This window comes from Maniola hyperantus, chromosome 2, assembly GCF_902806685.2.
Source record: "Maniola hyperantus chromosome 2, iAphHyp1.2, whole genome shotgun sequence".
NCBI lineage: Eukaryota > Metazoa > Arthropoda > Insecta > Lepidoptera > Nymphalidae > Maniola > Maniola hyperantus.
Window position 1 is genome coordinate 14,319,615 of NC_048537.1, and position 13,707 is coordinate 14,333,321.

Genomic DNA, 13,707 nt, shown 5'->3' on the forward strand with positions numbered 1-13,707 from the left:
GTTGACCAATGGCCATTTGCATGACACTACATCGTTTGATCAAAAAATTGATTGGCACATACTATGAGATGTAGCGGTTATATAAGCGGTAACAGTCTAGTTATTCCTAGCAGGGGTGTTACGGATATCTGCATCCTCATCAATTAATGCGGAGCTTTTACGGATGCGGAAGTAACGACCTGCAAAGAAAGTGAGCGGGGCCAGAGTGGCGCGTGCCTCGCGGGTGTTTGCTATAGTTGATATCTTCGTTCGCTAATTGACCAATCAAAAAGTAACACCCAACAGGGGTGTTACGGATATTTGCATTCGCATCCGCGGCCACATCCGTGGATGTCTAAATATTGGCATCCGCAAAAACCCTGATTCCTAGTTAGGAATCAGGGTTATAGGAATCAGGAATCAGCCTAGTTAGGTAGTCGAAATTTCACGGACAAGGACGAAGCGATTCGCTTCCTCGTTTTTAATTTGAATATATAGATATAGAATGCCTTTTCGTCTTCAATTTCCCTCTGCACTTTCAAATTAAAAGTGTATAGGTATTGTGTGTGGTAAGTGTATAGGCAAGCATCTGCATCGCTGCATCTTAGGCTGCATCATCACTTGCGGCAGGTCTGATGCAGCCAAGCGATAGTGTTTAAATAAATAAAAAAAACTTGTACCACAGCATAATCGCCAATATTAACTGAAGTTTCTAGGTTTACGGCTTTATAACGACGCGCTAAGCAGTGAAATATGTGCCAGGGAATGTGTCGCATGATTATTTAATACCAGCAGTAGATTGTAAGAGGTATTTATTATGTAAAGTTTTTCCCTAACTCAGAAATGAGGTTAAAATGTGAAAGAGGGAAATATTACGTAAGTTTGTTATACTTGCAGTGATTTAGGTGCTTGAATGGGTTTGGGTAGAGATTTTACTGAATTTGCCTCATACGACATATTAAAGTGCTTCCCAAGGCATGTGTGGGGATAGGCTACTTTATATCCCAGAAAATCAAATAAGTCCCTGTGGGATTATTAAATAACCTAAATCCATCATCGCGCGCATCATCTAGTTATGCATATAAAACATAACTCTGTAAGTAAATGCAGAGATAAAATTTTGCATCCCCAACGTTGAGCGTTAGTTCACGTTCGCTGAAGTGCATTCGACAATTTCCACTTTATCGCCAATACGTGTATACTCGGGACGAGCCAAGGTAAACTTATCTCAACTTTCAAGTCAACTATCAGGCGATGTAGATTAGAACTTGTGCTAGCTTCGGCAATGTTTGGATAACTTTGGATTGTTATAGAAAACAATGCCCGAGATAGTGTTTGTTTGTTTTAGCCGTAACTCTTGTTAATTTTATTTTGTTTTAAGTTCATGTTTTTAGTTTTTAAATACTAGGTATCTCTAGGTATATAATCTAGGAATCTCAATTTGCTATGACTACTTCATCAGAAAAGGTGAGTGATGTATTCGCCAATGCCAAGTCCGTCCCAATCCATCCATTTACAAAAACAAAAAACTAAATAAACATGTTAATGTGACCTCTTCCCTACAAACAAGTATTGTCAACCGTATATAGTGTTCTACTGTCCTACAAGTTTTTTACTACCTACATAATTATGTATTTGTAACATTAATGTTAGATATTAAGTACAAGATTGTGATACTTAAATACCTACCATTGTGATTAATGTAAACAGTTGTAATTCTCGATAATATTTAAGTGAACTATTGTGTTCTTTACTGAGAAAATAAATGTCTTTAAACCGAAACCGAATCCAGCGGAACCACTGGATTAGGACGCGCGACGCGCGACGGTGCAATGCGTGGCGTATGGAAGTCCCAACAAGCTTATATCAAGCAGTAGACGTCTTTCGGTTGACGATGATGATGATGGTGTCAGTTGACCTACTTCATTCGAACTGTAATTAAGCAATATGAATAAATAACTTATTGTAGGTACCTACTGAAAATGGATTCTGAAAACTAGTTCAAAAGCATTCGCGTGAATTTCATAATGCTATCGCATTACTTTTATTTCAATAAATAGTTCTTTGAAATCAAATTAAAATGAGAGGCTTCTTTGTGTACAGCATTTCTACAAATTAATTTAAATCCTGCTCATGAAAGCTTTAAATATTTTCCAGAACAGTTCTTTCTATTATTATTTTTTACTCGTAGGTACAACTTTTGACTGCGGGTTTTTCTGCACTATTTCAAAGTTTCATCTGTCGAAGGCGAAGCTAACAATCACAATCATCATCATGATCAACCCATTGCCAGGTCATTAATGAGCACAGTTCTCCTCTAGAATCAGAAGGGTTCTAACAATAGTCCAATTCAATTAAATTGAGTAGCAAAATAAATGATTACCTGTTTTCAGTAAAATTGATAACTTTTTATTAGATCACAGCAGTTTTTCCCTACGTAAGTAGATTTAATAAGGTCTTGGACTGTAATAATGAAATGATGTGATTTTTTGTATAGCGGTAGTTTATGGGACTAGAATTTATTATCAAAGAGAATAATTTTAAAAAACATGTTTTTTATTTTTTTTTAACATGAACGTCACGCTTTACGGAAGGATAATTTTTTTCAATTTTTTAACGTAAAAATAGTGTTCTATCTGTCTGTCTGTCTGCTAGGCTTTTACAGCCCATCCGTTTAACAAATTTTGACGAAATTTAGTAAAGAGTTAGCTTACATGCCGGGGAAGGACATAGACTTTTATTCCGCAAAATCAAAAAGTTCCGTAGGATATTTTTGATTTAAAAACTAAATCCATGCGGATGAAGTCGCGGGCATCACCTAGTAATTTTTAAATGTCGATAGCAAGAAATGCTCAATAATGCATGTATAAGTACTTAAGCCTGATCATAAACAAACATTTATTAAAAACGCACGCGGTGTGCGAAAAATATGAAACAGTCCGAATATTGTTCCAATAAAGTAGACAAAGCGAATTGCTCGATGCGGTTTCGTTTATTGAACACAATAAGCGGAGTGTGTTAAAGGACCTAGGACATTTTTTCATTTTTATTTGTACGCGGAGGCGAGATGGCAATCGGGGTATGAGGCGGACGAACCGCACGTCACCCGCGCTCGCCCGCACCAGGTTAGCGCGGGGGCTGTGCGGGTGCCCGGGGTGTTCCCTCCCCGAATGCCATCTCGACCTGTTGCGTACTATATTATATATATTTCATTTTTCAATCATTCAAAAGCATTCTGTAAATATTTTATATAAGTACTTATGGACCAACTTTTATAATTCCACGCTCATTTTTTGCGCAACGGATCAGCCTGGCTGTTCAGCGTTGAAATGCAGCAAGTATTCATGACACTACTGACACACACTATTCCACGCGGGCATGATTTGTATAGAAATTAGATAAGGCTAGTTTTAAGTTTTATTGTAATATTTTCACATTAAAAAAAATCCACATGGGTCACAATAATAAGTAAAGCGCTATTTCAACTACCTACTCTGGTGCGGTTTGTTGGTTTGTCCTTCAATCACGTCACAACGGAAAATGGATCGACATGATTTTTTGCATGAGAGTGACATAGGCTACTTTCTATCCTGGAAAATCAAAGAGTTTCCACCGGATTTTGAAAATCTGAATCCACGCGTAGGTAAGTAAGAAGTTGCGAACATCAGCTAGTACTTAATAAGTAGTAATAAATTAGCTAATAATAAAATTCACTTCAATGGATTTTACCTTTTAAGTAAGTAAATACTATTTCAACTATAGGCTTACCAAAAATCTCCATAAACGTTTCACGCTAGGCATACGGAAATCCGTTTATTTGGCCAAGTAATCCCATCCGGGCTGAAGTACCTCTGGTAACAGGAGATTTACGACTCGAACCGCCAATATTTGCTCAGGCCTGGCGAAATATGAGATAATGTATTTGGACTGCAATATTAGTTGAGTTGAATAGCGGTGCGGGCTTTCTTCTAAATTCTACTTTCGGATAAATTGCACAAATCTGAGTTTTTGGATGAAAAAGATCGTGGAATTTGTTCCCTTCCAAGTTAATCCGTTTTCGTCTTAGGGCGTTTGTGCACTCATCCGTATTCGGTTCATACCTATCCGTGATTCTTCGAAGAACCTTCATACAAAAATATGTAGGTACTCATTCGATTCGTATTTTTACGAAATCCATGATTTCACGGATGAGTGCACAAACGCCCTTAGACTGCACCATCATTTACCATGGTGAGATCGCAGTCAAGGCTAACTTAAGTATTAAAATAACTTAGAAATGGATGGTGACGTGTTTATAATGCGTAAAAATGACGTCTTCTGCGCCATTTTCATTCTATGTGTCAAATTTCATGTCAAAAATACGATTTTAGTTTTTATTTTAAAGGTAAACCGTACTTTTGAGATGACAATTGACCCATAGCGCGTAAGAAGTCATTTTGTAAGGACTATAATATACTCACTTAATTTTGCGGTTTTACTATGTTTTTATATTTTTTCCTTAGCACCATGCTCGACCATTTTTACTTGAGAGATTATTTTGCAGACACGCTACCCTGGTGTTGCCACTACAAAATTTTAATTTAGGTCTTCTTCTTGATTTTTACCTAGAAACTTTACATTTCCGAATATTTAGCAATAACATTATTCCTTACACTCAGTAATACGTTGGGACCCCCTTGAACTGCAGGAAAAGTGTGTTAAAAATTGAAAGGCTTTCCTCGATGGAGTCTAAAGGGAATTAATTGAGTTTGTCTCAAGGGAGCGGCTTTTCCGCTTTGCATTAGATTAGACCCATTCGCGCATTGCTAATAAAATTATCTTCTCTTTTATGTAACCATAGAGTAAATATTATAGTATCATATTTTGGAACGAGATTTGTTTGATGGCATCTATGTAGCCTTAAATGCTATATTTTATAAATAATGCTTACGATTTTGTCCGAATGGATTTCGGTTATATATAATAGTTTCGTGGGAATTCTCGGTAGGAAAGGCATATTCCGAACCAGTGGTAGATATGCATCTGACGATTCAAAAATACTTGTAAAAGTTTAGTTGAATAAATAATAAATTTATTTCATTTATTTGTTTATTTATTTATTTTCCGGCTTGAAAGTAGCTTTTGTCACTTTCCTATATTCATGCAAAGAATCACGTTAATTCGATAAAAATAATCGATTGTTTTCGATTGTTCAATTGTTAAGTAGGTACTTAGCGCACGGGTCTAGGACGAATGAATCGAATTAAAAAGTATCGAATTTGAATTGTTCCCTTTTTTACCGGAGACACTGAATAATTAATTCCCAAATTACCGCGGCCGGGAATCTACCTACTCTGCTCTGCTCTCACTTTTGAGACCACAGCTCATAACTGCACTATGGAAGTCGTCGAATAACCAAGTTACCAACTATAACCTCGCAGCTGTGGTGAATGTATAAGTAATTAAGCACGGAGCAACGACAATGATCGATGGAGCTGTTTCATAAACAAGAATGTACATTGTACTTGCCTTTCTCCTATCATTTTTATTTTTCCTTTCCTTATTTTCGCTCAGAATTGTTTCGTTTGCGACAACCAGCTACGTTAAAAAAATACCAGCGCGGCGCGGCTGCTCGATTGCGGTAGAATGACAGCTATAATAAGGCTACAACATTATCATGACTCATGAGAAATGAGAAGATCCGTAGGAGAACTAGAGTAACCGACATAGCTCAACGGGTTGCGAAACTGAAGTGGAAATGGGCAGGGCACATAGTTCGTAAAATCGATAGACTTTTGGGTCTCAAGGTGTAGGAATGGCGACCTCGCATCGGAAGACTCAGCGTTGGAAGACCCCCCTCACTAGGGACTGACGACATCAGACGAATCGCAGGGAGCCGCTGGATTTAGGCGACGTATACCAAGTGGGGTATCATATGAAAAATTTTCACCTATGTGCATTCTAAAAAAGAGTTTTTTTTTTTGCATCATAGTTTTTGAATTATCTTACGAAATGTCGAAAAAATGCGACTTTAGTACGGAAACCTCGTTGCGCGAGCCTGACTCGCACTTAGCCGGTTTTTTTTTCAAAAGCGTTTGCATTCCAAAGAACTTCCTTACCGATTACCTAACGAAACGGAATAAGTAAAAAGCAAAAACCACTTTTAATTAAAATTTTATCATCAATACTTATAATATAATATAATTAATTAATTAATTAATTAATACTTATAATAAAACTGTAACAGGTCAAATTCTGTACATTCTGTACATTGAAGATATTTTGAAAATTTTTTTTCGAGGGCACTCTATAATCGATACTGAACACAAAACTGTAATTTTTTTCATTTTTGTCTGTCTGTCTGTCTATCTGTCTGTCTGTCTGTCTGTATCACGGCCGCGCATCACGCTGAAACTACTGAATGGATTCCAATGAAACTTGGTACAATTTGAGGTCATACTATGAGGAAGAATATAGGATACTTTTTATCCCGAAATTCAGCATGGTTCCCGTAGGAGAGGGGATGAAAGTTAAAATGTATACTGAGTTGTAATTCATTAACGCGTAGTCCGATTTCATTCATTCTTTTTTTGTTAGAAAGGGGATATTTTAAAAATTGTTCCGTAAATATTTCAAGGTAATCGGTTTTTAACCGACTGTCAAAAAGGAGGTGGTTCTTTTTTCTACATCGATTTTTTCGAGGTTTCTGGACCGATTTGCAATTTTTTTTAAATCAACAAAAAAAGTTTTCGTGGTGGTCACATAAAAAATTCTGGATTCAACTCCTTAATCCTGATGCTGCAGGGTTACTGCCCGCCTGAGTTATCAAGATTCAGGAAGTGTTCATAGTGAATTCATATTGTAGGTACCAAGCAACGACTTTATTCTCAGACTTCAAGTCTCAACTCCTCAACCCTGATGATGTAGGGTACAGCACTCCTAAACTATAATGTTTCAGGAACTGCGGATGATGCAAAATTATTTTAGGTACCAAGCATAGGCTACATCATTGAACTTCGGATCCTAACTCCTCAATCCTGATGCTGCAAAGTACTGAAGTCCTAAATCGTGGGGATTTAAAAAAAAATTAAAAAATTTGAATCGACTGTTAGGCGGAACGAAGTTCGCAGGGTCAGCTAGTTTTAAATAAAATTGTTATATAGCAATATTTAAAATGGCTAAATACACATACAGTGCTTACAAAGATAGGTACTGTATTAATTAGAAGTCCTGCTTTGAAATAAGACCGTACACATATTAAGTATCATTTCACAACGTTTTCATTCAAAACAACTCAACCATAAATGCTGTCTTATTTATCTGGAATTTATAGCATTTCTATTTGCTGTTAGAAACGTACATTTTCATATTGAATTTATGTTTCATAAACATAATTACTAGCATATTTCGTATTATGTATTCGCTACGGATGCACCTACGCTCTAAAGCGCGCTCTTACGGAAAATTGTAGAAACTCACGCGGGCGTGGAGTATGCACGTCGCGTCCCAGCAAACTTTTCGCTTGCTTATTTTTTTATGTTTTGAAAAAGGAACGTCTATTGAATAATGAAGCTGTGACGCTAGAGTTTCGAGCTCCAGTGCTTGCAAAATTTTTGAATTTCGAACATTCAGTGATATTTTATTGTTCGCTTGTTTAAAATGGCAATTATAGTGAGTATTTTTTAAATTGGTGTATGACAATCAAGAATAGGGTATTTACTCTTTTTTTGAAAGTGTCTTTATTTGATCCTAAAGGGATAATAAACCCCCAAAAATTATACGATCGATAAGTGCAATAAAAATGTAGGTAGGTACCTATTTACACTGTGCATGTCAAATTTCGTTGCGAAAACGCTACCAGCCAGTATGATGTAGTCGCGGTAAGTATTCGAACATTGTGCATTAAACAGCGTTTCGAACAAGTATTTGAACTGGTTGAATAATGAATTGTAACACCGTTCTATTAAAAACTAATACAAGTATAAACGTCAAGTTAGGGCATGAAAATTTGACAAAATTATGAAATTTTCATGACCGCCGTAGTTCATACTTATAAAATAATTCATAGTTGATACGAGAGGGCTAGGGTTAAGTGCGCATGTCAGCGACTAACTTGTTGGCTCAGTGTATCCGAACGGCGACGGCAGTGCGGCGCGGTCGGACACCCAGCGCGCGCTACGCGTTCGAAATTCGAACGCTTCCGAATTCGAAAACCGCGTTGCGAGGTTTCGTTAGTTTCAAATCTTTTTTTAATGCATTAATAAATTTTCTTGTTTATTTTTCAGATTTCAAAATTCTTATGTTTGTTGATATTATTACATATTTTTGTAATTGCTAAAACTTTAATGAAATGTTATTTTCTTATTATTATTATTTTTATCGCAACACAACACTTTCATAAAGTTGCGTTTTTTTTAATTTGTTTATATTCAGACGCGACGGTAGCAGATAAAAAGTTGCGGTATTGGACAGGAAAAAAAATGGATACTACATAGTTGGTTTTGAGTGGACGGTGTGAAAATGTATTCAAAAGTGAAACTGAAATAATCGAACAGTGTACAATGGCGTCCAAAAGGTTCGTTATCGCTTGGGCGGTCTGGCTCGCGTTGCCCTTGGCAACGGGCCATCTCAACGTGCTTATCAGCCAGGCAGAAGTTATGAAATTGTTAGGTAAGTTTTTTTACCAGTTAAGTATCCATTTTTACGACGTTAATTGAATTGGAACTCAGTGTATTTTTGTCAAGGTTGATTTTTAATTAAAATTGTTAAGTTTTTACTTTTTAGTTAGGTACTTAATGATTTTGTTAACACTACGGCCCTTATGTACCGTGCCGCCAAGCGATTAAGCGTTCCGGTACGAATGCCGTGCAGAAACTAAACGGGTATGGATTTAATATAAACTGCAATACCACTTCCAGGTTGGCCCGCTTCCATCTTAGACTGCATCATCACTTATCACCAGGTGAGATTGCAGTCAAGGCCTAACTTGTATCTGAATAAAAAAGTAAATATTTCTGACGAAAACATTTTGTTCATAATAAAGAGTTGTATGTAGCACAATTTAAGAAATAAACTTTTCTTTCTTTCTATGTGCATTTAGTTTAGTAATAATAAAAACCGGCCAAGTGCGAGTCAGACTCGCGCACCGAAGGTTCCGTACCCGGGTATTTTTATCGACATTTTGCAAGATAAATAAAAAACTATTAGGTATGCAAAACAATAAATAAAAATCTGTATTAGAATGTACAGGTTTCCTTGTACCCTTTCAAATGATAGTTGCTATAGTTATATTACTTGAACAAATAATTAAGATTGAAAATACTAATTATTTGTTCATGAACACATTTTAATTTTTTTTGTGATTTTCATGTTTTGTGAAACACAAATTCACGGTTTCAGATTTTTTCCTTTGATACCCTTTTAAATGCTACCGTGTTCCTATTGAGATACGGAACCCTAAAAATAAAGAAACCTACATGCTACACGTTTTCTTTACATTTTCATTATATTCATAGCCTTTACGCTCCAGCGGGACAGTCCTTTGAAAATAACTCCTGAAAATGTGACGTTTATATTATTATGGCTTTTACCATCGTAGGTAACTACGTACGATACTTATATTCAAGAGAAATTTACCTTTATGACAATATCCGTTACTTTAATATTGAAGGTACTTACAACTTCTTAACTGTGGGTAAGAAACTGTTTGTCTGTTTGTTTGGGAATCACTCAGAAACTATTGATTCGTAAATGCGTAAATTTTGAGAAAAGGCTCGTCGCCATATTTGCTCTTTGTGTCAACTGTCATTTCAAAAGTACGGTTTACCAAGGGCTTACCCTTAGATTAGCACTACAATCGCACTTTTGATATGATGGTTGACACAGTAGAGTAAAATAAGTAGGTAATGGTGAGTCCATCCTCAAAATGTATGCACTAGGTATATACTAACAACAATGCTACAATAATAGCCATTATTTTCTTTGAACATACTTCAAACAGCAAGAAAAACGCAGACTGTCCACACCAAATAAATAAATTATTTATTTATTTACCCACGTCCAATATCTTTGACACTATCAAAACACTAGCACAAAGACTTGACACTCCGTGTGACGTCATCCCCCGAAGATCAAAAAATGTAATTATCTACCCCCGATCTACCCTCAACCATTTATATATTTTGTTCTACAAATTCGACGTATTTCCTATACGCAATTGAGTGCATTTCTACTGTTGGACGACACGACTTTTGCTTCAGAATAATCTATGTGTGACAGAAAGTGTGCTTTTGAAAGTAGTAGGTACTTACTAAGTATTTGTTAGAAAGTAATTATTATATTAAATAAACTGTTGTACTCGAAGTAGATATTTTATTTTTAGTAGATATTGTAATTTAAAGTGATCTTAGTATTAAAAAAATACTTAAATTACTTATAAAAAAAAATATATAGGTACGTAATCTAACAAGTTGCGTTATTTAAATGCAGAATTAAAAAAATATACTGTACAACGAGAGTAGTCATTAAGTTACTGGCTGTTTTTTTTATTATTTATTTACTCTTTTCATTTTAATTTTTAATAAGTACTTTGGTAAATATTATAACTTAAGTACATAATATTAAGAAAGAAAATTTACAAATAACATGAGCAATTTTAGAAATATCTAAACGTTTCTACGTAACCTGATTAAAATGGAAAAGGAACAAGTTGCGGTACAAATAAATATACCACACTGCGGCTAGGTAAAGGTGGTCGACGTCCGTCTTTCTTATAAATTATTCGGGTCGCTCCGAGGAATGAAAACGTACCCGCACTGTACCAGTGGTTTATTACTTTAGGGAGGCCGCGACATGGATTCGGGATCTTATTAGAGATAGGACCTGTTTGCCACTGCAATGCATACGCGACGTAACAAGCTGTCGAGATAAAAAAAAATTTACAAAAAATAAACCGACTTCAATACACAAACACTAAAAATTAAAAAATAATTTAATTTATTACCGAATATATTATGTATACAAGAGATAGTTCCATAATAATACTTTTTGGTGCCGGTGCCAGTTAGCTTTACCTGCGCGAATCGTCTAGACTTCATATTATTTTTATGAGACTCCACAATGGCACCTCATTGGCACCGGCCCCAAAAAATATTATTATGGAACTATATTAACTCTTGTATTATACATAATATATTTTTAATAAATTAAATTAATTTTTAGTGTTTGTGTATTGAAGTCGGTTTTTATTTTTTTTCTAAAAAAAATTTATTTCATAATTTTTAGTGGCCCCATGGTATTGAAGTATGCTATGCCTGGTTAAAAACCTACTGATTCCGACAAATTGAGAACCTCCTCCTTTTTTGAAGTCGAATAATATGACGGACATGAAGAAAATAGTGAATTACCATCGTATAATTATTAAAAGCTGCTTAGGCTGCATCATCATTAATTGTTCCTACGTGTACGAGTCCAACTCTTCTAAGTTTTTGACTTTTTGGCTACATCTAATTACTGTAGAAGCTGTGGTAGCCTAGTGGTTAGGACGTCCGCCTTCCAATCGGAGGTCGGGAGTTCGATCCCGGGCACGCACCTCTAACTTTTCGGAGATATGTGCGTTTTTAAGTAATTAAAATATCACTTGCTTTAACGGTAAAGGAAAACATCGTGAGGAAACCTGCATGCCTGAGAGTTCTCCATAATGTTCTCTAAGGTGTGTGAAGTCTGCCAATCCGTACTTGGCCAGTGTGGTAGACTATGTCCAAAACCCTTCTCACTCTGAGAGGAGATCCGTGCTCTGTAGTAAGCCAGCGATGGGTTGTTCATGATGATGATGATGATGATGATGATGATGAATTATTGTCCGATTGAGTACTGTGGAATGTGGATGACCAAAGATGATTGCGAGAAAAAGTAGCCTATTCCGTCCCCGGGATACAAAATTTAAGATATAAAAGCTTTATTTCAGGTAAATTTCAGAAATATACCTACTCCTCAGACCGCAATGTAGATCAATGGAAGATAGTTACCTACCAATTAACTATAATAATATAAGGGGAACTTTTCCCTACATAGACGCTGAAATATGGGCTCATTGTATTTCAAAGTTATCTTAACAGAATAAGACATCTCATATTATGCAATAAATCAAAACCAAGTCTTGACTCACCCATTTCTTACTTATAGGTCCCTACTTAACTTTTTTAGATCGACTGCCTCATTTATATCGAAATTGCCTTTTCAACAGGAAAAATCCGTCTACAAATGAGCAAAAATAAATCACAAAAGGAAATAACGAAAAGCATGAGTCATACGAATCACTAACAATACTTTAAGTACACAAGTTTTATTGATTTCCTTCTCCGATAAGACTTTCTTCAGTCTGGCCCTGTCATTACATCACCCCCCAACAAGTGGTTGATATCCAGCTAGGAAATGACCTAATAATGTCTTGCTATGCTGGAAATACGCCATTCAATGCTTACTTTCACAGCTTTAGTGGGCAAATAGTTTTATGACCATCAGTTACCGAAACGGAAACTATGATTATAGCCTACCTAGCCCGACATGCCAATTAAATCTAACTTTGCAGTGTAGTTATTTATTTCTTGTAAATCGTTGCAGATGTTTTTATTAAAAAGTATACCGAGCATATATTTTATAATGACTTAAGATTCTCTGTTAAATATGTACGACTATAATAATAATAATAGACGAGTTATAATAGTATTATACGGCTAGTATTTATATTAACAAGACTTGAAATTAATTATATCGACTTAACTTTAAAGAACTGAATCCATATCCATGCTAATACATATCCATACTAATATTATAAATGCAAAAGTGTGTCTGTCTGTCTGTCTGCTAGCTTTTCACGGTCGAACAGTTTAACCGATTTGGATTGATTTGATTTGATTGAATTTGGTAACTACAGAGTTAGCTTACATCCCTGGGAAGGACATAGGCTACTTTTGATCCCGGAAAATCAAAGAGTTCCCACGGGATTTTTAAAAAACCTAAATCCACGCGGACGAAGTCGGGGGCATTATCTAGTTGTCTATAAAAGGCATTATATTAGCAATGACAGACACGCAACAAGATAAAAGAGATCGTAGTAAAAAAACATCTTTCTCAAGAACAATAAGTGCTAAGTGGGAGTCATGATGAAATGACTTAATGAACTATTGAAGATTTTCTTTTACATTCATTCGTTTTCCTTTATAGCATGGAATATAAAATATTATATTCTTTTACTAACGGATCCATCCCGACTTTGTTCGGGTGAAATTACCACGTACTGAAAATTCGCTCTTCCTTTACTTAGTTGCGATGTTAGGAAAATGTTTTCAATAGTCCGATTTAAGTTTCCCGGAAAAAATTCAAATTCTGGAATAACTGACGAGCATTTTTTGGTCATATAAAAGTTATCAAGAAGGAAACTCAGGAGTGTTTTAATGTAGATAACGGGTACATAAGTACCACCATTAATTCGATGGACCAGGACCCGTGCAATTGGGTCATTATCATGTAAAATATCGACAAATAAAATCATCAAATTAGTCGTGGTATGTATCCATTATCTATCTACATTAAAATAATATGTCGTCGTTAAACTACGAAATAAGTTTTAAATCATTAAAACTCAGGAGAATGATATGCTACAATACGCAAAACTAATTCTAGAGGGAATTTGGAATTTTAATTTGTATGGGACAGTTCAAATCCAATAAAAAATTAGTGGGGTCAGCT

The 13,707-nt window shown here is 35.6% G+C and overlaps 1 protein-coding gene across 3 annotated transcripts in view; it reads left to right on the top strand.

Annotated features, from left to right (window-relative positions):
* The first annotated feature begins 8,096 nt into the window (after positions 1-8,096).
* Drl-2 (Derailed 2) overlaps positions 8,097-13,707 on the top strand; it is a 56,115-nt gene continuing 50,504 nt past the window's right edge. Inside the window, exons 1-2 of one of the 3 annotated variants that reach the window (XM_069507238.1) lie at positions 8,097-8,188; positions 8,392-8,628. In XM_069507238.1, the coding sequence (XP_069363339.1) occupies positions 8,520-8,628 (109 nt within the window). In that variant the 5' untranslated portion in view covers positions 8,097-8,188; positions 8,392-8,519. The other 2 variants (XM_069507246.1, XM_034975929.2) reach the window with 2 other exon arrangements.